The 27,741-nt window shown below is 45.1% G+C and overlaps 1 protein-coding gene across 1 annotated transcript in view; it reads right to left on the bottom strand.

The window, feature by feature from the left end:
* The window catches only part of SLC1A2 (solute carrier family 1 member 2), a 98,745-nt gene extending 75,419 nt beyond the window's left edge, over nt 1-23,326 (bottom strand). Inside the window, exon 1 of the mRNA XM_040601711.1 lies at nt 22,713-23,326. Within this exon, the coding sequence (XP_040457645.1) occupies nt 22,713-22,729 (17 nt within the window). The 5' untranslated portion in view covers nt 22,730-23,326. The remainder of the gene's footprint in view (nt 1-22,712) is intronic.
* Nucleotides 23,327-27,741: the final 4,415 nt, after the last annotated feature.

Here is a 27,741-nt window from a genome sequence, read left to right as displayed (position 1 = left end):
TCTTCTCTGGAGTCACCAGATAAAAGGCTAAGAATAAAGATAATCTGAATAACCAAAGAAAAACGATTGTACATACATGGAAAAATCAATAAGCAGGATCACATCTTTAAGTAGTTTTAAAGCAGTAATGCTTTAGTAAAGCCCTACCACCAGCAGTTATTCAGAGCCTTTTGAAAAAGTAAGCATTGTGTCAAGCAGTTTCGTAAGTTTAAAAGACTTCTCCGACCCTTTGGAGAAGAGCTGCTGTCTGCCAATACCAGAACACAGAAGTACATGCTGATCTTCATATTAAAGACGGAAAATATTCTGCCCTCAAATCACACCACTGGCATGTTTCATTCCAAGTGAATTGCTGTCTTATCCTCATTATGATTTCATACTAAACCCTAAAAATAATTTCCAGGAATTTATAAGAGAAAATGTTTGAGATATGTTTTGGGGGGACAAATATGAACAAGGAAAATTAATTATGAAAATTCTTAATAAATAGTGCAAAACCAGAGCTTCAGAGCTCATCAATTTAGCTTCTGTTTTCATACAAAAAAAGTTTGTATAAAAACAAGAATTAAAATCTTCTGCAAGACTTTTACAACCATGCTATTTCTGCATATAAAAGCTGTAGCAAGAACTAGCAGGCATCAGACACACTTTTTCCCCTAAATTTTGATTTTTACAGCTACCATCCAGATTCTAACTTAAAATTTTAGTGTCATACAAAATTTAAAACAAGTAAGTTTTGCATTGCAATTTTGAAGCTGAGAAGAAGAAATTCCATTTCAAACATAACCCATTCTGCCTCTCTGTTGATGGTTAGATAAACCGCTAGACTGGCTGAAAGATGGAGAGTAGATAACAAAGCTCCAGGAAAACACATAACAACAAGAAAAAAGACATTATAGTTCGCATAGTATACTACGAAATCCCAGAGCTACAAAAGTCTTGCACTATTTTCTTAATAAAACATGTGACACCACAGTACACAGCTATCAGGAACAGAATTTTGCATTTTCTGCTGCTGAAAAGCATTAATAATTTACTCCTGACTGACAGTATTAGGTTGCCATAGTAATGTCCGAGATCTCTATTCATAAAAATGTACTTGGGCTGCTTTGAACATGAACAGTGCATGACTTGACAATGGGTAGATGTGTATAAAACACAGTCTGCAATGGAATGATGGATTATCTGTGTAAATTTCAGGCAAGCAGAAGGTCACACCTCTGCTGATGTAAACAGACAGAACTGCACTGAAGTCAGCAGAGCAATGATCAGTGAACACAAGCAGAGAATATATCTCACTGTCTACAGTGTCTCCTGGCTGAGGGAAAGTTAAAAATAAATAGTCTTCATTTCCATTTTCTTTCTCACTGGGCCTCCTGTTAAATAGTTTCTGGCTTTCATGTTCACATTGTACTAAGATCTATTTCTCCTCATGGAGCACCAGTTCCATATGGTCATACATGCACGACCACCCACAGTATGGAGTGAGAATGCTCCAGCCTGTGTCCTTTGGCCATAAAACTCTGTCACATTTTTGCACAGCTCTTTCAGTTCCCTGGAGTGTGAAAGTAAGTCAGGAGGAGTGGTGATGGATGCACGGGGTGCTTTGTGGTGCTACCCATGATTTCAGAAGGACGATCTTGTAGCTTATGCCATTTTTACCAGCTTGAAGTAACTACTGCATGAGTTGCACACGTGTAGCCAGCCTTGCTTCTCTAATAGGGTCACACCTCTATGATGGATGTAGCAACAGCACCGTGTACTCTCACAGGGACTTCTAACTTGGGAGAGACAGAGTGAATTTTGCATAGTGGAGGGTGCTGGTGTTGCAAGTGAGGGAAACTGGATGCCTAAGGGAGGGGAGCTGGGCTCATCCCTGGACCCAGTCCAGCACGGCTCAGCTGCGACCGAAATGCACAACCACTAATGGCAGTTTGGCGATATATGTGAAATGAGTGATTTCAGTTCCTAGGGAGCATGTCCCACAAACCATGAAAACATCACTTGCGGTAGACGCATCAGGGAGAACCCAAAGGATAAATTGCTTATTGGGACTGGATTCACTCCCTGCAAGAGATAGGAGGAGATTTTCAAACATACACAAATCAAATGCTTGCATATTTGGAAGCCTTCTCTGGAAGACCATACTGAAGTGGCACTGAGACCTTCCTACCCATGGATTAATACTGACTGAAATCTGTTCCTCTGGGTTGCTCATTTAGCATCATTCATGAGCACTGAATTCGTTCAGACCTAGAGCAGACAAGAAGCGTGTTAACATGAAGCCATCACATAACTATGGTTCAGCTTAAAATGAAGGCTAGGAAAGAAAAAAAAATAAAAATCAGAGAAACTGCATATGACTAAGCTCTAAAGGCAAACGAAGATAAAAGAGAAGCTTAGCATGCATGTATTTGGGATGAGCTGTGAATAAGGTAGTAGTAAGAAGAGGGTAACAGGTTGAAGAAGGTTAATCCATATTCTCTTATGTTGCACTAGAATATAACTAGCCGCATTAAAATTTGTGTATTAAATGCACTAAGAATGGTATCTAATTGCCTAGACAAATTTTAGTTTCCTGGAAAGTTGGTACTGTTGGCGGGTTGGCCTTTGAGTTCGGGTTCTTGTCTGGAGACCCAGTGGAGATTCCCAGCTCTGCAACAGCCGCATCCTTCCTGCTGCATCAGGCAAAGCACTCTGAGGTCAGCCTGCAGGAGGGCTGGTGCACCACAGCCCTGACTCCCAGTGCTCCAGCAGCATATGGCAGGCAGAAACAGAATCCCTCTGCTCGTGCTCAGCAGAACAGTTACGACCATAACAGACACAGTCTAATAATCCCAGTTGACAGGCAAGATACACTAGCTTAGCCACAGCACTGGGCTAACGCAGCTGCACAAACTCCCCTCGACGGGAAATGCCTGACATCCCTCCAGCCCAGAGCACAGGCAGACTGACCTCAGCACAGCGAGGGTTTGAAAGATCTGCACCTTGAGGCTATATGAAAAGGCAATAACAAACTTTCAGCTAAGTCCATTTCTGACCAAGCCTCTTTCTGTCCCATGCCTTTCTGCATGTCCCAATCTGAGTTTTACCAGCATGTTACTCTAAATCCAGGTACAGCAGAATTAAGTAAATAGGGAGGAGCAGAGACTGATCTTTCTCCAAATCTTAAAAATATGCGATTAGCTGGGTGTGATGACACGAACCATCCCTTCCCTTTATACAGTGAGTCTTTGCTGTCCATCTACTGGCAGAATTGAATTCCACATTTGTATTTTTCTAAGGCAGGAAAAAAATGTCACTCCACAACTGCAACCTGGAAGTGGTATTGTCAGTATATTTATAAACAGAGTTTTGTTAGCCTATTTAGGGTATTTCATTTAAAAAAAAAAAGTCCACTTACCATCTGTGAACACCTTCATCACAGCCTCATTAGGGAAGTATCTAGTTGGCTTGCTTTGGTTTTCCCAGGTCATCTTTTTTTAGTGCTAATTACGCCCTCCCATACAGCCTTGTGTCCTTGTGGTTATATATTACTCTATGGCAGCATTTACTGTCAACAAAATGCCCTGTGAAGGGAGAACTAGCAATGTTAGCTTTTTAGTTCCCTTTTCTGCATATCACATAAATGTTTCTGAGCTCTGCCTGTGCCTTCCACTCCAGAAGAGTCAAAGGCAATTGCACACTACTTGTTTTCATGACTGTCCTGCTCCTTTTACACCCAGTGTGAGGGAACAAGGCAAAGTTCCCTTCCCTAAAGAACAAGCAAAGACCTGTCGCTCTGACATAGCTGCATTATATTTCTAAGACAAGTAAGTATGAGTCAAATTCATTCGTGCATAAAATCCAGCGGTTTTACTAGCTGCCAGGCTCAAACTTGCAGAGTGTCTCGTGTACAGCATGCTAGCTGGTAGTCAGAAACGAGCAAGAGTCAAAATCAATTCTTTAACCCCATCTCCTGGCCTCATCTGGGCAGTCACATTCAGAACCCAGCCAAAGGAAACAAAGCTGCTGAAACTCGCAGTAAATTGAAAGAAGATGTCATTTTTTGAGGACAGCAAAGCCTTTACAACTCTAAAGTTGCCTGCACTAGGAATCTATTGCTGTGCAGGCAAAGGTACCATGCTGGCTATCCTACACTTTCAAGGTATAGTCAGGTACTTCACTTGTGCTTTAGTGTAAGTGTATCTGTGTGAGGAATTTTAGTGCAGAGTAGCTAGCACACAGCCAATTAGCTAAATAGCCTGCTTCGCAGTAGGCAAGCCCATACATTTCCAGACAGAGTGCTAGTATGTTTGTGAGCACCCGAGAAGGAATTCTAAAGAAAGTCTTTCAGATCAACAGGTAATCCAGGAAAGCATCAGAATTTACACATGTATTGTGTATTCTGTGAAAGTCTGGACTTCAGGAAAAAGACCAGCGTATTCCACCGACACCGCTTTCCTCCTGACAGCCACATGAGCAATTGTCTCACTGGAGGAAAAGTAAACCCAAAATGAAATTTTCCTCTATTAGAACTGATGAGAAGTGATTGCCAGAACATGGGCAAATAGAGCAGTCTGTACTGGCAAACCCAAGTAAACTATGCATAGTTGGCCAGGAGAGCTGCAATTAGTGTACCACCTTCCTCGCATTCCTTTGTAAATAAAAATTATTTGTTCTTGCAATGAGTAAATATTTAGAGAGTAACAAACAGGCAGAATACTTGCCTTTCACTTACTAAAAGAAGTATTTGGACATGACTCTGAAAATCCTACAATGATCTTTTTTCCTCACTTCCTTTTCAATAAGAAACTGACATTTGTCTCATGAATCAGTTCTAGCAACTATCAAGTCTGACTCTAGTTCAGGTGACCAACTATTGCCAACAGTCTGAAGAAAAAAATATGATAAAAAGGCTTATAGTATAAACAGAACAGAGCAGGTAGCCAGAACTGTTAAATCCTGTGCCGTTTTTTATCAGAGGGTCACTGTTTGATCTGTTCAAAAACTTGAGAATGAAAAATTTTCAGGTCTAAGGCATGCTAGAATGTATGGACAAACTTGGGGGACACTGCATGTGAACACCAATGTCCACATGAATGTGGACACTTGCACTCACAGTGACTGAGAATACACACTCACACATGAGAGTCTGCTTACGCAGTCCGCCAGGGACTGTCAAGGAGTGCAGTGCATGCAGGTCTTTGGTACAAGCTCTATCCATACAGGTACTACACAAGCTGTAGGGAACTCCCACTTCAGAAGTGGATGAGTGAATAGGAAAAGGCACTAAAACCAAAAAGTGTTACAGCCAAATAGTAACTCTTACAGGCAAATAATAACTAGATGGTGAAATAAAACTTCTCATTTTTGCACAGGAAAACTCATAATGCATGATCCCACAGACCTGGAAGGATTTGCATTTTAAACAAGAGTTAAAAATGCCTAGCTCTTCAAATAGAATGCACATCTGTGCATTGATTTGAAACCCACTGAAACATACTTGAGTGTTGTCACCTATATGGAACGCACAGATAAAGACAGAGACTACTACCTGATGTCACCGATGTGGACCGGTAGGACAGAGGAGGTCTCTCTCCCTACTGGGGAAGTCATTGATTATTCTTATTTGCAGAGTTGTGAGTGGATTTTTTTAATGTGAAATCAGATTCAGTATTGTCCACAAAACAGATAAGCTAACTTGCCATATTTTCTTTTATGGTGGGTATTTACTGTAATTTTTCTAGCTATACACTGTAGGCCTCATGTGATCTGATGCGCCTTTTTGTCTGCCTTATTATTGTTTTCTGACTTTGTTTCTGCTAATCTACCTAATCTTTGTGGGACTTTACGGCACTCGGAAAAACAAACATTAATCACTAGGGCAAGTTAATACTTACAGTGTGAAAGCACTAACAGTGGAACAACTTGTCAGGGATGACTGTTAGCTACATAAAGGATTTTAGAAGAGGACTAGATTGAAGGGTAAAATCTGCAGTCTTTTCTGTTCCACATATATCATTTGATTATTTTAAAAGGAATTGAGAGTGTAATTCTTGGACAGAGGGATGCTCATCTGAAAAGACACTGAAAGATACAGATACAGCTTAGCCAACTCCTATATCACCTTCTCCAGAGGTTCTGGAGAAAGGGTATGTTGAGGAGGAAATACAAGATAAGGGTGTCTAGTACACTCATTAACCATTATAAATGATCCCAAAGGCTGAAAATTAAAGCAGCTGCTAGAATATAAATCAGAATTTATACTGGGATGGGACTGTGAAGACCAATTCCACAAAGCCCAAATACTTCTTTCACACTGAACTCAGGACATGGTTAAATAGTGGAGAGAATCTGTCAATAAAACTTTAAGACATGTGTTTTGAGGCCAGTAATACCCAGATAAACCAAATGATAGCTTTATTGTAAATTTTGCAGTATGTCAAATGGGGTAATTTAAGACTACGCCATGTTTGTCAGTTATGTTCTAGAGACACCTGGCAAGTTGGTGGCAGATCACCACTTGGACATAACAGTGACTACATGTTGGCATGTATTTCTTTAAGTTTCAGTATGTAGAATGTCTTCCGTGGCTCAGTACATGTGTGAGCATCTTCTTTAAAAACACAAGACCCTTGGCAATAACTGTTTACAGCCCATTTCAAGAAAGCACACTATTCCATTTTTATTTTACACATGGTCATGTAAAAAATTCCCTACTGGGGTGTTATCTTGCTTACCTAATTCCTTATTTCAACTGGTAGACTAACTTTTTTCTGTCTCTTGCTATTTTGTCGTGCTAGGCAGCACTGGAAGTTATGTCAAGAGCATAAGCCATGAGAAAGAATCTACCTGTTGAAACATGACACGTTATGCCAGGAATTGTTAAAGAAAGCATTGGCTTCAGATAGGTTTTTGACCTTCCTTTTCCCGAGTAATTTTTTTTTTACTAGTCCACAAACAAATAGCGATGGAAAGTTTGTGAAATGCAATAAGCTGGTCATCTGCTAATAAGGATCTTTCCATTCTGGCTTTTGATGAATATTTGGCACTAGTGTATTTTTCATCACTGGGAAGTGTCCTATCCATCCTTCAGGTATGTACTTTTGATGTCTAAAAGCTGGTTTGCAAGTCAGCCACCGTTAATAAACACATCAGTTTCACAACAGTGCTTAGAAACAGCAGTTCTGAGAAAGGCAGCCTGCCTCTAAAAATAGTCGTTGTCAGGTTTTCAGATATTTTAAGCTTCAGGGGAAATAAGAAGAACCTGAGAGAAAGCAAAAGGAGAACCTAAGCATTCCCAAGCAATTTAGCTAATCTGAAGACAACCTGGTATTTTCTTTCTGTAAGAGGGAAGGCACTGCAGGTCCAAGCAAAGAAGCAAGTTCAGCCCCTCACCTGGCCTCCCTCTGCTCTACTCAGGCAGCAAAGGGGCAACCAGCATCACCCGGGATGAAAAATGTGGGAAACACTTGCATTACCTGACTGGCCATGGTGGCATGACAACTGTCCTGTCCACAGCTGCAGATTCTTGTGAGAAAGGGAGCAAACCTCACACCTTAGGTCTCCAACCACAAATATGAGAATATATTACTTCTCTTAAGCTGCCTCCAATATCTCTGTTTAGACAGGCAGAGAAATTAGGAAGGAGACATTAACCTTTCTGTACATGTTATTTTAGCCCCGAAGAGGCACATCTTAGGCATCACAGCATTACTAATTAATGCCTGGAAAAACAATGGCTCGATGTGGCCACTCTTCATATGCTGTGGATGAGAAGGGAGGTTACCGAAACTACAGTCTTTCTTCATGGCAGGAGTATAAACAGCAGGGAAACTGGCTGGAAGTTAAAATCCTTCTCTTTCCCTTCTCTCCCCCCTGGAAATAATGAAGAAAGTAGATGACAGCTACTGTGATTTCTTTATGGCGTCTAAAGTTACGGAAATACTTCACTCAGAGGATGATGTATGGTCACTGTGTAACCCAGGGTAATTACCAGGCATTAACATGCAGTACAAGACGGTAATTAATTCATCTGTCCCCCACTTTTCAATTCTCAGTCTTGAGGCCAAGTCTGACCTCCAGGCACCACCAACTGCTGTTTCTGCAGGCCCTGTTTGACACGCCTGTCCAACCCTGTTCTGGCAAGTTCCTCTTGTGGGCTCTGACCAGCTTCCAAGTGATGACTTGCAGCGCTCCCTTGGCAAATATAAAGCCAGTGGCTTTAAGGTGAGAGCTCTAGCACTTTCTTCCCATCACCTCCAGCACTCAGCAGGCAACGGCTGCCACAAGCAGCCTACCAATCTCAGACATGTGGCAACTGCTGAAATCCTCCCGTATTTTTGGCTGCTGCACTGATTCAGGTATCACAATCATTTCATACCTTCAATGCAGAGGCTGAACAGCAAATATTATGAACTGTTACCACCCAGTAGAATTAAACTGTCACTTAATGCTTTTTCAAGTCAATTACACCAGTCCTACACTGACATTACCTCAATTTGTCAAGGAATCTAAGCAATGAACCAGTTTCACACGCAGGTTGAATAGCATGACATACAGCAGAAAATCACTTGTACTTATCAAAGCAAATGATGAATCTAGACTGAGTGATCCAGACACTGGGGAGAAATTCACTGACGAAACATTAATTTTCTTCATGGTTTTATTGTTAAAGGCTACATATGCTGGCTCTGCAGGATATTTTGGGGGCAGCCCAAAGTTCAGAATGGAAAGGAATAAAGTTACTGGCATTCAAGCCTTTCTATGACTACATCTTTACTATTCCCTCAAGATAGGAAATCACATTCTTTTCTTCTGATTTAGACAATATATCCAGATTAACTAACACCATTGTTATTTTGAATTAGAAACATTACTCTCAAGTGAATAAATAAAACCTACAAATTGATTTTGTTTAGGACTCCACCTTATTCCTGCTCTCACCCCAACATCAAAGGCCCATGACAACTGATGGTGTCTTTTTTTTAGCTAGAAAAAGCAGCACACAAAGAAGTTCTGGTAGTAAATACTGCCACACTCACTGCAGCTGTTCGCTGGATCTCTGTAAAGGAGTGCAAGTGGTATGAAGCAGACAACTGAACTTTTCTCCTGTGAATGTATGGAAACAGTTCATGTACGGCTGGGCTCTGAACCCCAGCCCAGGCTTTTGGACATTGCCAGCACAAAGACAAATGGCAAGATCTCAAGAGGACTAATCTCCTAAGTCGCAGGGGCTTCCAAAGCATGTACAGCTATGAAACTCATGTACCTAAACTCAACAGCCTACCTCATTTGTGGAAAGGCAAAATAACCTGTTTAAGGGCACTTGTTGACACAAAACCACCATACAAGTCAAGAAGCTAGCAAGAATCCAGGTGGCCAGAACAGGATTCCTTCAGTTTGAATTTAGCTACATATATTCTTTATGCTTCACAAAATCCTTAACTGCTACTGATAGTAAAGTCTCATTGCTTAAATACTAACGGGGGGGGGGGGGGGGGGGGGGGGGAAGCATTTTGGCAAAAATAGCCAGGTATGATAAACACCAACCAACATACTGGCATTTTACTTTTTGCGCTATGATTTTGCATCTACTGCCAGGTTACCTAAACTAAAATTAAAAAAATGGGGCTTACACAACCACACCATCCTTGCAGGTTTTGTCTGTTTCCCACCACCCAGTAAGTCTTTCCATCTATTCACCGATTTCAAGCCAGACATAATTAAGGGATCAAGATCTGAAAGACAGTAAAGTTCTGGTTATTGAGTGAGAGTGAAGATCCCCTAGACCTTCCCGAGACAGGCTGCATTGGGAGTTGAAGATTCATTCTGTTTGCAAGGGTGCCACCATGTGACACACAACCCTTACCAGAAAAGGGGAGATGGGAGTCGCTCTTAAGGAGTTCCACCTCAAGGCACTGCAGCAACTCGCTTGAAGAGACAGTGAATGCTATGGGGCCCTTCTGCCCTTAACTTTGAGCCCAGCACCATGCTTTTCAGACGGTCCTCCAGCTTCTCCTCATAAAGGGCTGTTGGGAACTCCCTTCAGCATATCATCAGGGCACATACACCTGCAATCAGGCCAGGAAAGAATGCAAGAAGGAAGGCAACAGCTAACCCTGGAAGCAGCAGAAGACTTCCTGCCAAGGTGCTTTGGTATTACAGTGACAGGTTTTGTAACACTTTTGGTCTACGTAGCTGTGATGGTTCCTCTGGCACTTTTTATATCAATGGAATAGTATTTCCTGGCAGCTTCCAGCACAGGACATTGACATCTGCCTGTTCTAAAGCCCCCTAAAATGTTGGGTGAGGGATTCTGATCTGCTTGTCACTTCCTGTCCTAGATTGCTGTGATATAAATAGCAGCCAGGTGTTAATTAATTCCCGCAGGCATGTGTGTGTTGGGATGCCATGTGTTTATATACACGTGTGCTTTTAAGGACAAACCTTATCTAAGCTACTATAGCAAGAGTTCTTACACAGATAAGGACCAGATGTTTAATTAACGAGATAGCTTTCTGCCTCAGAGGAAGTGTACCACAACTTTGCATACTTAGTACGCTGCTTCTGCCGTTGTACGGGGCCAAGAACCCTCTGCACATGCAGCATGGATTTTCAACAGAAGCCTCCACGTTCTCTATGCCTGGAGACTATGATTTACCTCCAGCCATGCTTTGCCCCATACTGTGCTCCTCCTTACAAGTAGGCCAAGTACTGTTCACTAGCAGCTTATGTACGCAAATGTCTCAACAGGCAGGGCAGCATCTCAGCTTGTGACCACACAAGCGGCCACGCTGCCAGCATGCACACGAGTGTCCAGAAGATGTCAAGAACCTGCCAAGTAGGAAGCACGTACCTGAGGAGTATCAGTAACTAGCTGAGGGTAAATTTACATTAGCAATTTAATCTGAATCAGAAGCAAGCTTCTGGAGTGACAATGCCCACCTGCTGCACCCAGGTTTGCACTGCGGAGCTGTGTTGGGGCAGATGCACAGAGCTGGTTTTGGATTAAGGTACTGCATTGGGTTAAGTACCTTTGAATTAAGGAAATGCACTCTAGGAGCACACCTAAGGCTCTCCACAAACTAATCAGTGTAGCGTGAACTTATCAGGACCAACTATTCCTGTTGTGCTGTACTGTTGTTCATGTATACATAGCCTGAAGCCAATCTCATGAGAAATTGGCAACACGGATGTAGTATAGTACAGTATGGTGTGCCAGCAGTATAGGGCATCACAGCCATATTCAAGAACTGAGATATGAAGCCACTACGTGGAGAGAGCTGCATACCATGGATTTGTGGTATGCAGAATATCAGAACAGTTAAGGTTGGAAGGGACCTCTGGAGCACCTCTAGTCTACTCTCATATTGCCAGTTACATGTTATAGATGGGTTGGCTTTTTTTTTTTTAGATCAAGGAAGCCACAGTCCTAGATGGTTGGCGATTAGTAAAAATCATAAATGCTAGCCATAATTTTCATACCATAATTTTCTCTAGAAGAAGTAACATTGAACTTTTTATTCTTTGACTGAGAAACAGGCTTTTGGGATCTGTATGGGCCTGACCTGGGATATAAAGAGTACCCATGCCTGCCTCTGTGCTAGCTTGGGACATCCATACTAGCACTTTCCCACATGCAAGCTAATTAGCCAGGCTGAGAGGCAGTCGTCAACCTGGAACAATGCTGGGCAACTATAGTTACATCACCTTCAGGCTCTAAACTGGTTCTCGATCATGTTGCTCCTCCAGCTTGCAAAGATGTACCAGAGGTATCACTCAGCCTCTCTAAGAGGGTGCTGCACCAGACACACTTGCCCAAAGCAGTAGAAACAGTCAAGTTTGTACACAGCACCTGCCAGGTAGCCTTTGTGAATTACGTGTAGAAGCTTAGCCACACACATGACTTGTTTACCAGTGATCTCTGTCATCGTCCCTGCCAGAGAGCACATCTCCGAGATCCAAATTTAACTCAGATGCTAGGATTAGCACAGCAAATGACAGGAGGAAAGTACAACGAATAGCTGGAAAGGCAAACACCAGGGGTTCCTGCCTGAGGGGGTATGAAGTCCACCATCTGGAGAACACATGGTATGGCTTGGGGAGGCCACAAGTAAATCAGAGGTGCAGTCACTCTCAGCTTTGAAGCACAAATTTGGCAGTGGGGCTAAGTAAGACTAACTTGATTCACACAGAAATGTGAACTAGCAGGTGATACAGCTCCTCATAGACCTGTTTACCTGTCTTCCCTTGGGTAGATGTATAGGGATAAATTGATGCATTTAAACTTTTGGCAAGTGTCAGTTTCAATGCAGGTTTTACTACTACCCTCTCTAAGTGTTCTAGTACCCAACTGACCATCTTCTCACTCAACACAGATTTTACACTTGTATACATCACTGATTATTCTGAATATGCCAAAGGGATGATTGATTAAATTTTAACTTGCCCCAAAATATCTACTTCAGAGGTGCTGTCTATTACTGGGGATGCAGCTGATAATTAGATGTAACAGAATAAGAAAAAAATTGGTTCCTGGATGGGGCTCAAGGACACTGACTTCGGCAACAGCAGTTGCACCCTGCCCGCCCAACAGAGACAGGCAGGTAGCCCCTATGCCTATATATAATTTCCACTATTAAAAATGCTGCAAATCTGTCATTGTGAAAATCAACAGTGCAAAATACACTAACAGGTTTTGAAACTGACAGAGAGAAGGCTCAAAACTTTTTGGCAATTTTGGAAGCCGCTTCAGTGAACCAGCTGAAGCCAAAATCAGATATGCCTTTGTATGTAGCCAGACAAGAAGAAACATTTCACTCCGAATTAAACAAAATAGTACTGAAGCACAGAGACTTGGCAAAACCTTTTCTCAGTGGGCTGTCTTCACAGAGACCCTAGGTAAATTGTCAGTGTCTAGCAACCAGGAAAGAGAACTACTATTAAAAAAAAAAAAAAAAAAGACAAAACAGAAGCCACAAAGGACTAGAAATAAAAGAATGACAACAAAGATGGCACAATACTGTGTTCAGTTTGGGGCCCTTCACTATAAGACAGACATTGAGGTGTTGGAGTGTGCTCAGAGAACAGCAGTGAAGCTGGTGAAAGGTCTAGAGAACAGGATCTATGAGAAGTGGCTGAAGGAACTGGGGTTGTTTAACCTGGAGAAAAGAAGGCTCAGGGGGACCTTATTGCTCTCTACAATTACCTGAAAGGTGGTTGTAGCGAGGTGGGGGTAGTAGGTCTCTTCTCCCAGATAAGAAGGGACAGGACAAGAAACAACAACCTCAGGCTGGGCTGGGGGAGATTTAGGTCGGATATTAGGAGAAATTTCTTCACTGAAAGGGTGGTCAAGCATTGGAACAGGCTGCCCAGGGAGGTGGTTGAGTCACCATCCCTGGAAATATTTAAAAGACATGTAGATGTGGTGCTTAGGGACAGGGTTTAGTGGTGGACATGGCAGTGTTAGGTTTATGGTTGGACTCAATGATCTTAAGGGTCTTTTCCAACTCAGACAAATATGATTCTAAAGTGTAGGACGGAAGCCAGCATCTAATAGTAAAAGAGAAAGCCAGATGTTACTGTGGAAATATATGACAAAGGTGGAATTAAAATACGCTGGTATGACAGAAACAGCAGCAAAGTCTACTAAATAAAACTGTTGAAGAAAGGAGACAGTATCTGAATTGGAGCAATGAAGCATACATATGTACTTGTACATACATATATATATACACAATATATATTACAGTTGTAGGTGACTCCTTTCCAAGGGGAACAGAGGGTCCAGTATGCCAGATAGACCCTCCTCTTAGGGAGGCCTGATCTCTCCCTGGGGCCCGAGTTAAGGACATAACTAGGAAACTTCCCAGCCTGGTATGGCGCTCAGACTATTACCCGTTACTGCTCTTCCACTTGGGTGACAATGAAGCCACAACGCATAGTCCAAGGGTGATCAAAAAATATTTCAGGGCCTTGGAACAGTTGATAAGAAAATCTGGAAATGCACAGGCAGTGGAAAAGCATGGACAGGTATCCTGGGAAAAATATAGGGATGCTGCCCAGTTGTGTAGGGATGGGGTCAGGAAGGCCAAGGCACAGCTGGAGCTGAACTTGGCAAGGGATGCAAAGAATAATAAGAAGGACTTCTACAGATAGGTCAGCCAGAAAAGGAGGGTCAGGATAGTCCTTCCCACTGTAAAAGAAGATCAGGTTTATGACTACCTGAGGAACCTCAACATAGATAAGTCTATGGGACCTGACAACATGCATTCCAGAGACCTGAGAGAGTTGGTTGCCATGACTTCTCAAATACCATGGAGGGTGGCTTGGCAGCCAGGTGAAGTCCCTGGTCACTGGAAAAAGGGAAACATTGCACCCATTTGTAAAAAGGGTAGAAAGGAGGACCCTGGGAACTACCAACCTATCGGCCGCACCTCTGTGCCTGGGAAGATCATGAAACAGACCCTCCTAGGAGCTGTGCTACAGGGAGGTGATTCGAGACAGCCAGCATGGCTTCACCAAGGGCAAGGCCTGCCTCACCAACCTAGCAGCCTTCTACGCTGGAGTGACTACCTCAGGGCACAAGGGAAGAGCTACAGATGCTGCCTATCTGCACTTCTGTAAGGCACAATCCCCCACAACACCCTTCTCTCTAAACTGGGGAGCTATGGATTCCATGGGTGGACTGTTTGGTGACTGAGGAATTGGCTGGATGGCCACATCCAGAGGGTAGTGGTCAATGGCTCCACGTCCAGATAAAGACGGGTGATGAGTGGTGCCCCTCAGGGGTCCACACTGGGACCAGTACTGTTCAATATCTTCATCAATGATACAGACAGTGGGATGCACTCTCAGCAAGTTTGCAGATGACACCAAGGTGAGTGGTGCAGTTGGCACACCCGAGGGATGGGATGCCATCCAGAGGGACCTGCACAAGCTCAAGAAGCAGAAAGCAACCTAGAAAAATTATTGATTTTTGACTTTGTGATTAAATTTTTAAGAAGAAATAGATCAGTCACCACCACACTAAAATATGTTAAGTCTTTCAGCAAAATTTAAAAAATAAAACAGAAAAATAAACAAATTGTTTTAGTCAACCCAAAATATTTCCTTAATACACAGTGAAGTGCTTGTCTTTTGTATTGGAGGCCCTACCATTTAATTTTAGTCTTCCTTTTTTAATTGATCTTTTTTTCAATTGAAAAATAATTTTGAAATTAAAATGTTTGGGTTGAAACTAGTTTTTACTTATCAAAACCAAATGCTTAGATGTTTTTCATTTTTAAATTCCCTTTCCACTTTCTTTTCCTTAAAGCACTTCAATGAAATTGATTTCTCAGACATGTCAATGAACCTGAAATACTGCATTTTGGTGAATTTCTCACCCATTCTCCTGAAAACAACTGTAATTAGCAGAAGTGTTCCTTAATTCTTTTGTGCCTTGGTTCTTTATTGTTCTTCCTTGTAAGCATTCCCAATGTAGAATTGCTTACACTAGATCAAATAGGTTCTAGATAAAAGTTGGAAAATATGATGATCTTTGAACCTAGTCTCTTTCCCAAGCACTGAGATGTGTATTGTAGCCAATTGTCTTATCACTTTCTTTGAAATTAATATAGAAGTAGGATTAAATATATAAGAGCACACTTATTTTTATTGCTTTCATGCCTCTGAAAATAGCATTTTAAACTAATGAGCTGGAGGCTAGAAGTGTGAAATATTGTACTGATTTGGCAAGAGAGTAGTTTTCATTAGCAGACTGACAACAAGACAGATGATGGATTTGACAGATTCAGCCAATGTTTTCAAGAACTCATACGATTAATTGTTCTAAATAACAGGTATTGCAACACATTGGACTGGAGAAGAGAATTAAATCATACAAAAAATGAAAGGGTATTAAATGAGGAAGCACTGAAGTTGAAGGCCCACTTGTTAGCACTGCACCTTCTCTCCACACCCCTCCCAAGCATACAGCTGGCTCCTGTATGAACACAGCTCTTTGCAGACAAGCCTGGTACTGCAGGCTGGGGTTAGCGGGGGTTCTGCATCTCCTCGCATACACAGCCCCAGTACTCCCACCGTCGCATACACAGCCCCAGTACTCCCACCGTCGCATACACAGCCCCAGTACTCCCACCGTCGCATACACAGCCCCAGTACTCCCACCGTCGCATACACAGCCCCAGTACTCCCACCGTCGCATACACAGCCCCAGTACTCCCACCGTCGCATACACAGCCCCAGTACTCCCACCGTCGCATACACAGCCCCAGTACTCCCACCGTCGCATACACAGCCCCAGTACTCCCACCGTCGCATACACAGCCCCAGTACTCCCACCGTCGCATACACAGCCCCAGTACTCCCACCGTCGCATACACAGCCCCAGTACTCCCACCGTCGCATACACAGCCCCAGTACTCCCACCGTCGCATACACAGCCCCAGTACTCCCACCGTCGCATACACAGCCCCAGTACTCCCACCGTCGCATACACAGCCCCAGTACTCCCACCGTCGCATACACAGCCCCAGTACTCCCACCGTCGCATACACAGCCCCAGTACTCCCACCGTCGCATACACCAAGAAGGAACCTGTAGCAGCACAAGCAAACTATCAGGCTACAAAAAGGCTTTACCTTTGGTCAGCTCCTACTGTCCATACTGTTTCTCCTTCCTCCAGAGGTCAGACCCTCCTCGAGGCTATTTAAGCACTTAGAAGAACGAGCTACAGCTGCACATCATGCACATCGTCCATGTCAATCAACCCACCGCCTTCGAGGCAAGGCCACAGCTGCATGTTATCAATGTTAATCAACCCACTGCCTCCATTCCTCTACAGGAACCCACATGGAAAACATACTGCTATACAGGTGAAACAAGATGGAGTTTTAACAACTGCCTTTTTTAACTGAAAAACTGTGACCCTTTAAACACTGCTCACAAATTTACAGTTATTAGTGATCTTGGTTGGGACAGCCTGCAGATCAAGGGGAAACAGGAAGACAAGGAAGAAAAATAAAATGCATTAATTTGCGTGTCTAGAAAATACTGCTTTGTATGCTCAGTTCTTAGTGCTCTTGTACATATACATCTACATGTACGTTCATGCAGAAGGCTGTATGTATGTGTTTATTTATACCACAGAAAGCTACAGTAAGGCAAGACTTTCAGAAATTTTAGCCGTGTTTTAAGGAAGCACTATCTCCCTTCAGGCTTTGTATATCTAATCCAATACTTATTTTTTCAAAAAAGTTCAGAATAAACAAGCCCCTGTAGACTTTATAAGAAGTATTTCAATCCTTGTGCATCTATATAAAGATCTGGACACATAGAAAAATTAAGTCAATGTCTAGGTAACAACTTCTTTTTGAAAGCATAGCTCAGGGCCAAACTGAAGGTTGGAGCCATAAGAACTATCATGTCATCAGATTAGTTTTCAGGAACATGAGCTATCTTCTGTAGAGCTTAATTCTATTTTATTGAAATCGATGAGAGATTTGCAATTGACAACAGTGAAATGAGGTCAGAGCCACAGCTGATATGTCTAATTAATAGGCTACATCCAGTCCATCTGTCCCACAAAATGTCTGAGAAAGAGCATAGGGTAAAACATCTCCATCCTGAGTAGGTGCTGTTCAAATCCTGAATATAAATAACAGTGGGAGCACTCGGAGAATTTCATCCTCTGAAGTATCTAAACATTTGCGCCAGCACATTTCATCAAGTTTCCATATAGAGGCATTTTGTGGGTAAATTATAGAGTAAAAACTCAGATGACAAGAAATCTGTGGGTGTGCTTGTTGTACATATTGTGGCAGATCCTGAAAACCCACTCTCCTATGTAGATGCCTGAACCCTACCATGAAACACAAAGCTAATTTTTTCTGACTCACCTAGGTGTGTCCTGCTGTCTGTCGGCTAGGCACATAATACATTTTGGCAGTCTCCCTTTCAGGCTTTGTCTGGACAATACAGCAAAGGGCTTTAGGACTCCTACTCCCAAGACCTAAAACCACCACAACCGCATGACTAAAACACTAATCCTGTATAATAAATTAATTCTTAAGGCTCAAATTTGTTCAAAAAACGTTCGACAGGTTAACTTGTATCCGCAGGGCTTGATGCCAGGTAAGGTATTTATTATTTGTGCCTCCTACATTAACTTTATGTTCAATTGACTAATAATCATCTTTCTACAGCTACTATAAAACTTGTGTAAGTTCTATACTATGTGCTGTGCCTAAATTTAGAGAAATCAAATCATACACTCCCTGATCTGTACCAAACTCATACTGTTTGGTGATCAGGTGGTACAGACAAACCATATTCATAACTGTGGAACTGTAGCTTTAGAGAAGTGAAACTTAAGATGAAGACAAAGTATCTATAGAAGAAGAATGTAGGAACAGTCAGGTTTGGAAAGGAGGACAGGACCTCAGCTGTTTTGTTTGGTTATTTTGGGGGGTTGGGTTTGTTGGGTTTTGTGTTTGGTTGTTTGGTGGGGTTGTTTTTTTTTTTGAGGGGGGTTGTCTGTTAAGTGAGATATTGATGAAGTCAAAAATCAAGACAGGGATCTCTGTAGCTTGCATGCAATATTTCTACTACTATGAACAGAACGGGAGCTCTGCATCTGTTCCATTTCATATTACATAAGCACCATTTATATTAAGTGTACATAGGATTGTGAAGCACTTACAACTGTTTCACTGATCAAATGCTAAGCAATTACCCAGACTTCTGTATTTTCAGACGTAATAATGTTTCAGTGAACTATTCCACTTCAGTAGATTTATTTTGTAGCAGGGTGCATACACACACACACACACACACAGAGAGACCTGCCTGTTAACTGTGTGCCATATATCCATAAGGGTAACATCTCTGTTCTTTATAAACCTGCCTTGGGGCTGTTTTGTAGCACCGAGACCAACAGAAACGGAAGAGCCCACATCAGTGTCATTAAACTCTCCAGAATATGGTGATCATATCCAAACTGCCCACTGGCCCACACTGACTGCCTAACCCTGCCTGTGAGCTGGGAGAGGGGCTGCCCGGCCAAAGCCAAGGTGGGACGGCTCCGAGGCAGACCTGCACACAGAGGGTTGAGCTCCGGGCTCAGACACCTGATCTGCCTGTCTAATTCACTACTATAGACGCAGTGATAGTGTCTCCTAGTGGCTATATTCCTGAAGGAACAGCCCCAAACCCAAACTTCATACCTGGAAGTCCCACTCTTCAAAAGTACATAAAATACAAATGCGTTTCTAGATTTTTAGAGTATCTAAAACAGCATCACTCAAATAGGTAAAATAAAACAATTTCAACACTCAAGGTTTAATATCTGAGTTACGAAGTCGTCAGCTGATTTAACATCTAAAGTCTATCTCTAGGTTACGCATATGTGGGTTTTTCTAAAAAAGAAGTAGCAAAGGTATTGCATTCTTTCCTTTTGAAACAGTAACACTAAAGAGAGAGACGAGAGCCAAAACAAAGCCATTTGAAGCAAGGTGTTCAGGACTTCGCTCAAAGGTCTGAAGACAAGCATGGGCATCAATTGGATCAGGCTCAATCTCATTTAACCGTTAGGTCCTCTCAGACCCTGTAAGACCAAAGGAAATTCTTAAATGCTCTGCTACAGTAAGTCTCCATAGGTTCAGCCTACCACATACTGAGCCCTATGCCAGACACCACGATCTATGAACTAATGTTGCTGGATATCTGAACCACGCTGAAGATTCATGAAAGGTGATGTCAGCATAGATCAGAAGGCCACTTCTCCCTGCAGCACCCTGTCTGCAGTCACAGCCAGCAGAGGATGTTTAAACAGAGAACATAAAAACAAGCCATCCTGAACAGTATCAGTACTTGATTCTAGCCATTCCTCCTGGAACTTCCTATTTTCTGTTTTCAGCACCAGCTAAACATCAAAAATCCATCTCGGTAATGAGATCTGTATCAGGGGATTTTGTGAAAGGCAGACTTAACAGTCAAGATACAGACAGTGTATTCAACAGTAAGCCAAAGCCCCACTAGCTGGAACTACCAAGAGGTAGACCCAGAGGACACGTAGGTTTGATTTTTGCCATGCTGGGGAACGTTTCCTTTCTCGTTATCAACTGACTGAGGTTTCTCATTGTCCGCCATCCTCTTGGAACAGAAAGATTTGGGCAGCAAATTTCGATACATGGGTTAACCAAGTAAGACATTGAAAGAAAAAATAGGTGCAAACAAGGAAATCTTTCAAATCCTGGCTCTAAGTGATCACTGCTTCTTAACATAACACGGAACACAGATTTGCCTTCCTCAGTGTGTATATCAAGGCCTTTTGTTTTCCACCTTTTGTTGCATCCTGTCACACCCCTGACATCTTCACTTTGGGGATTTTATATAAGCTCCCCTGTCAGAGGAAAAATAACACACTGCAAAAATGGCTGTGGTTGGAGTAGCTCTATCACAACAAAATAAAGCCTTTATATACTTCAGATCTTGACTAACATTATCTATCTGAACATTCCAAGAGCCACCAGGCATAAACCTGGAGTGCATACAGTTTGTCCCCACTTCCAGCAGGTCTTTCTCTGTGTATTTGTGTCTGCCTGAGATAACTGCTCTGCTTGCGGCAACAGGGACCTTCTGCTACCTTTTTCCCACTGTGCCAGTGCTGATGGAAAGCCTGCCTTGAACAAGGTCTGGTGGTATTCACTTCCTGATGATCCTCATGGTGCCTGAGTTTGCTGACCTTTAGGCCAGAATACAAAGCTTATCTCCATCCTCAGCTTTTTACTTGAGGGGAGGGGAAGATGACAATTTTGTTTTGGAAGAGGTTCTCACTGGTAAAAAAGGGATTGACAAGTGAAACGCTTCCCACTCAACTTGTTTTCCACACCTCCTTCAGCTACTGACAAGCACTAGTTGAATCATACCAAATAAACAGTTTCAGCTCGTCTTAGTCTAGGTAAGTTTCCTAAAAAGTTTGAAAGCAAAGCCTAAAGTTTTGTTTCTTTTGTCACCCTGTCCAGTAAGGAAAGCAAAAGCATGCATCTATTGAAGCCTTTCTGTTTCTGGCACTCTGATTGTTTTTAGCCCACTGTTCAGCCAACTTCTTTTAAAAGCACCTCTCCTTCTACGCACATTTAAAACCTCCTTACATCCAAAGTTGAAAATCCCTCTGACACAGCCACCTCTCATCACACCTCCTCTTATTAAACCCCTGCACGACAGATCCCACATTCCCCACCGGTCTGAAACAGGCATAGACATCTACAGCCACCTTATGTGGGAATGAAAATAACAGGTGACCGGAGCACTCAGAGTTTGAGTAGTCCAAGGAATACAGAAGGGACAGAGAAGAGAGAGGCTGGTTCCTTCATCTCTGAGCTCCTTCCTCGTGGCTCCAATTACTTGTTGACAATATCTAGTTAAGTGACTTCATCATCAGAGGAAATGCTACAGGGCAGAATAAACTGCTGGGCTGCTACCAAAACAGGAATGTACAAATTTAGAGCAGAAATTCCCCACAAAGGCAAGGCAGTAGCAAACAGTAAGTTAGTTACCTTTGTCACAGTCCCGTGAAGAGCCAGAAGAGCCCCACAGATTTGCCCTCTGTCAGATCTGGGGGACAGTCCTTTTTCTAATGCAACCAAAGCTAATACTTTCTAACCTTCCACACCTCTCAAGCCAACTGCTCAGAGGCCACTCTGCAGAGAGCCAGTTCCCTCCTTTGTCCAGGTAACGGGACACTTGCGTGCACACCCTCCCAGACATGTGTCCAGTTATTTAAATCAGCTCAGCAAGTCTTTCAGCCTGAGAGACACAAAAGCAACATAAACAGAGCTTCCTTTTGCACTCTGTCCTCAGACAGTCCTATCCAGAGCAGATCATGCTGATACAACCTGACAACATCCAGGGATAAAGGGGAGGCTCACACCAGATGCAGTCTAATACTAGATAGTATTATAAGAGGGCAACCAGAGATCAAATAAATGTTTTCTTTTCTTTCTTACTGCCAGTTCTCTGTAAAGTGAACAAGCCCCCAGCCCCATCAGAGCAGCAAAGCGGCTGATCCTTGCAATCCTGTCACGGGTAGGGAGAAAGGTTTCCTTCCAAGTGACGCTACCAGGGCTGAAGTGTGCTTGCTTTTCTTTAAAACCTCTTGTATAACCCTTTGCCCTTCCCAGCATTTCTCTTGCTAGCACTGTAACGGATTTGGCACAAAACTGCAAAATTGCAAAACTCCTCAAGAAGTTAGATTTGTTTGTTGCCTCTTTAAGGGGGGGGGGGGGGGGGGGGGGGATGGGACACGGACAGCTCCTCGATTCTTTTTGAACTATTGATGATGATGATTATTATTATCATTATTATTATTATATTAGGAGGCAGCTCCCCCCTCCACCTCTGAGTTAACCATTTACTTGGACTCATCTTTCAGGCAGGTGGTTTAAGCTTCATCTGCCCTCCAGGGGTTAAATAAAGAAGTGATGGGAGGAAAACCAAAACCTTTCCAGTGGCTCATATTTGAAATTCTTTTTTCCCTCTCCCTCTCCTAAATGGGGCTCATCTGCTTCTCGTTTCCTCTTGCTCCCTAATTATTCCGTTAGGGAATGGCGAGGGGCAAGGATTAACAATGAAGCAGATGACAGGAAACTGTTACCAAAAGCACAATGCCGGACCCCCCCGCCCTCATCCTCCCGTTCCTCCCTCCCAAGCGACGGTCCCCTCACCCTTCGGTCGATGCCATGGTCCCGAAAGCCCCCCTGTCTTCTCAAGAGTCCAAGGGATTATTTTGGACAGTAGTGCGCGAAGGAGGCTGGCTCTTTGGGATAACCCTCGCCCGCGTCTCGGAAGGAGCGCGCAGTTCCGTGTAATCCCGGCGCTCCGCAGGGCGCGGATCCGGCGGCTCGGCTCCGCCGCTCTCCCTCCCGCCGCCGCCCAGCGAGGGCTCCCCGTGCCCGGGGACGGGCGCTGCTGCCCCCGGCCGCCCAGCAGTGGCCGGCGGGGCGCGGAGGCGCTGGCACCCGGGCTGCGATCGCCGGCGCCCTCCCCTCGCCGTGGGGTGCGTGTGCGTGTGTGTGTGTGTGCGTGTGCGGGAGGTGGGGGTGACTTCACATCGGCGCGGTGCTGGCTGAGGCTGGATTGGAAGGTTTTAGCCCTCGAGCCGTGGATTTGCAGTCAATCCCTCTCTATTTTAGGCACGGGCTGACATCACGAGCCGTTGTTACTCCTATAAATCCCCCCAACCGCTCCTTGACAGAAGCGGGGTGGGGGGTGGGGGCAGAGGGGCAGCGAGCCCCTCGCAGGGGGAGGGCCGGGCGCCGCCGACCGCGACCTGCCCCGCTCGCCGCGGGCCGCCACCGCCTCCCCGGGGCAGGCCCGGCCCTCCGCACCGAGAGGGCCCGCCGGGACTCTGGGGAGCCGGCCGGGAGCGACGGGAGGGAGCGACTCCCCCGCCACACACACACACACACACACACACACACACGGTGGGCGCCCGACTGCCGCCGCATGCCCCTCGCGTTCCCCGGCGTGCGGGCCGGCGGGAGGGGGTCCCACAGCCCGCCCGGCCCAGGGGCCCGCCGCTGCCTCCGCGACTGCCGGGCCGCGCCCCCGCGACCGAGGCACCTGCCCCGCCACGCCGCGGCGGCAGCAGGCTCCCCAGGCTGCGCGGCACGGCGCGGCCGCCGCTCGCCAGCCCCGGCCCGTTCAGCCCGCCGCGGGAGCCGCCCCGTCTCGCCGGAGCGGCCCAGGCCCCGCTGTCAGCCGTGGCAGGACCGAGGCCGTAGGGCAACCGGCCGGCCCGCCCGTGCTCGGGGACGAGCGGGGCACGGCGCGGAGGCACCGGGCGCACGGGGCCACGGCCCGGCGGCCACGCGAGGTGGTGCTGCCCCCTGCCGGGGAGGAGGGGACGGTGCCGCGGCAGAGGCCCCACCTGCCGGCGCGGCGGGACCCCGGCCGGGGGCCCGAGGCCCGGCGGCGGAGGCGTCCCCGCCGGCTCAGCCCGGCCGCGGGGCAGAGCTCGGGCGCGCCGGGCCCGGCCCAGCCCCGCGCCGCCGCGGCCCCGGGAAGAGGGGCCCTCTGCCCGCTCGCGCCGCCCGCGACCGCGCCCAACCCGCCCCGCGCCGTGTCCCGCGCCGCGTCCCTACCTGCCCGCCGCCGCCGCGCCCCGCAGCGCCGCCCCGCCCCGCCCCGCCCCGCCGGGGGCGCCACGGCCCGGGGGCCGGCGAGGCCGAGGTGCGGGCGGGGCCTCCTGCCGGCGGGGCCGGGGGTGGTGCTGCCGGCGGCCGCTGGTGCCGGACGCGTCCCGCTCGCTGGGGCAGGAGCCGGCGGGAGCGCAGGGCTGGCGGCCCCTGGCCGGACCGGGGGGGCGGGGCAGCGCGCGGGGGTGCCCTGGTGCGACGCCTCCGCCTCACCGCGTGGCTCTTGGGAGGCCCAGCACGCTTAATGCTGGAAGCTTCCAGATGCTGCTACCAGCCGCGGGCAGGCCTGGTAGACCACTGCCCGGCCCGCAGGCTGCAGCCCGCCCTGTTGGCAGTCGGGCAGGAGGTTCTAACGCACCGTGGTGCCGGGGCACGGCGTGCCCATGCCGTGTCGAGACCCTGTTGCGTACCTTCGCGTCCATTTCCCCCAGCCGAAGCTCTGCCTGCCTACCTCGGTGCTGCCTTTCCACCCAGGTCCGACCGCCCAATATCCCATTTCACAGGGAACAAGCGTTTCTGCCGCAGCCTGTTCCCTCTGCACCAAGGAAGCAGCAAAGGAAGCCAGCGGCCACGCGGGAAACTCCCTGCCAGGCCAAGGAGCTGCGAGGCTGCAGGGGATGCACAGCCGAGCCAAGGACGCCTGGCCCTGCCTGCTGCCTTCGCTCCTCCACGATGTCTTTCCTGCAACTGAGCTGATTCCAGTAGCTGTGCTTAGAAATGGCAGCATGCAGCTTAGTATGCATTCCCTAGTCCTAATTGATTATGCATTTTTTTCTTGTAAACCATGGACCTAGGTTTTTGAGTGAAACAAGCTGCCAGGGCAATTTCATTAGAGTCACTGAAGGTGTGCCTGAGAAGAGTGTGTACTTCAGGATGTCCATTTCCTTACAGTGCTGTTTTTCAGCTAAGCACCCTGGCTTTTGGAAGTAATTTAATGCACCCCCAGCTCCAAAAACACACAAAGGGAGAAGTATAAATCCATTGGAGTAAGTAAGGATGCAGAGACTGTCTTGCTCTTTTTTTTTTTTTTTTTTTTTATAGCAATACCTTTACGCTTTTCCAAAATGCACAGCTCTTTTCCTTGGAGGGAAGATGTTGTGCTATTTCACACCCTTTCTCCAACAGATGGCATAGATCCTCACCTGTTTAGAAAGAGATGTTTCAAATAGTTATTCATCTTAAAAATAGATCCTAGCTATCAAAGGAATTAGTGATTCCAGCTCACAGGTTGTTTTTTTTGAAACGTTCATCCTCCATTTTTCCTCCTTATTGGTGTTAGATGTTAACCCCTGTTCTTCTCAGGCTGTAAGTGTGGAACTACTGTGGGTCAGCCTGCCGGACAGGATGGACAAGCTGATTTGTAATTCCTACAAATACTAGTCATGGTACAGGTGCTTGGGTATGTTGATGTGACTGCCCACCTGCCCATGTGAATCCAAGTGTCATGTAATACTAGAAATAAAACATTATGTTTGCATTTAGAAATAAGCCAGATCTGAATCTAGGATTCAAACATCACTGAGGTCCAGAAGTAAGAGCAAATGCTACAGCTAATTCCTCTTTATAGAAAGGACTATGTTAAAATCTGAATCCTGGGGTTGAGAGAAGCCTGGCTGTTTTCTTGCTTCTGTTTTCTTTGAAGAGTATCATGACTGTAAAAAGAAGGGGGGTTGAATTCTGCTGTGCATGCACAGCTGTAGCAACCTCCTCCTGTGATTTTCATTCCCTGAGTTCCTTCAAGTTTCTCTTCAAGAATATACTTTTGTGTGATACACTGCCAGTGAACAGCTATGTTGTTGCTGCCCAAGCCCAGAAATTTTCAGCTGTTTGTTGCCAGATCTGTGAGCAGTTTGAAGCCAAATGGGGATGGGATTCAACGCGAAGAGGAGTTAGAGGATCAGTAAATGCTAGACATGGCTGATATTTAGTAAAAGTAGAAGAGTGAGGGCTAAAGCTGGAATTAACGCAGACTTCTGCAAATCTGTGTGGACTGCCTAGTTCTCTACTGGACAAATACTAGAGGGAGAAAAAAAACATTTAGGACCTCTTCTTCTCTCTCAGTTGTGGCAGCAGAGAACAACAATGCTGTAGAGAGCAATGCAGTTATGATGTCATAACTGAGAAAAGAATCAGCTCACAGACCTTTATGATTTCTGTTTTAGAAGATAATTTCTCTTACCATTAGAGTGTAGAGACTCTCATTTAATGTAATCGTGGACGAGTTCTGACTGGGCAAGCCAGGTTCCAATAAACAATCCTATTCCTTTCTTATTTAATTCTATATCAATAGTGTTAGGAAGAAACACATGTTGACTTTCTGCAAGTTTGCCCTTCTTCAAAACTGTCACCTAATTGCCTCTAACCCCTTTCTCTCAGCGGGGGAGTACCACACATTCACTGGCATGTGTTCCTCCCAGCAGAGGAATGAAACCCATCTTATTTTTCACATTTAAATCAGAATTTTTGCTGCTGTTGTTGCCATGCAGTTTGTTAGCCAAGCATAATCACCTGGCAGGAGGAGACATGCAAACAACATAAAAAGAAGCAATACACTTTGGCTGTAGCCCTTAAACTTTTTTATTCAAGCAGCACCCCCTGGTCCTATTGCCAGTGAAAATAAGAAAAGTGCAAAAATCGTAACACATTAAGTCTTTCTGGCCAGGAAAGCAAAAAATAAATTACATGGAATGACCTCCAATACTAAGTGCACTTTTAGCAGCAATTTTCAGATTCAAAAGTAGGTGGAAACTACTGAATGCTAAGAAACTCTTAATAAGGTTTCACAACACCAGCGAATCACCAGAGCTGAAATCAGACTTCTAAGCTTACATTTGTCATAGCCATGCAATAGGCTAGGTAGAACGCAACTACAGGATTTGAGTCCTTCTTGGTGAGAGTACTAAATCCTTTCATCAGATCCCCAGCCTTCACATCCAAATATTTCTGTGAGCTGGTTCGGGCACTGCGATAACTTAGAGGTTCTAAAAATTCCAGGGTGTCATAGATGGCTTACCCAGGAGTCACTACTGATGGAAGACACTCCCCTGTCCCTGCTCCCCAACCTTTTCTAGGGCTCATCTCTAGTCTTTAGCCACAACTGAACAGAGAATGATTTAGTGAAAGAACAGTGATTAAGGACTATGAGGACACCAAAGTCTCTCCACTGGACAACATTAACAATGGGAGAATCTTAACACTTTGATGTCAGTCCAATCAAGAAAAAACTCTGCTAAATTTGAGACCTGGACATTATTCTTCACCCTGAAGAGCTATAGAGGAGTTGTCTTGCCACAAAAGTATGTGAACTGTTGGAAACAGAAGTTTTCCTAAGGTTTTCATAGGTCTTTGAAATAATCCACATGGAAAAATCTTTCTAAAAGCATATTTCAGGTTTTCATCTTCAGAATATGAGGTGGGAGATAACTCTCCTGTACATTTCATTGCAGTGGTTCATGTACAACAATCACAACACTGGATGTATTAAGGAAAAAAAAAAGTCTCGTTATTTATTTAGTAATTGAATTTTGTGCTAATTCTGCCTTTCAGTGTGCCTGAA

Source organism: Falco naumanni, chromosome 7, assembly GCF_017639655.2.
Source record: "Falco naumanni isolate bFalNau1 chromosome 7, bFalNau1.pat, whole genome shotgun sequence".
NCBI classification, from domain to species: domain Eukaryota; kingdom Metazoa; phylum Chordata; class Aves; order Falconiformes; family Falconidae; genus Falco; species Falco naumanni.
This window is presented reverse-complemented; position numbering and strand designations above follow the sequence as displayed.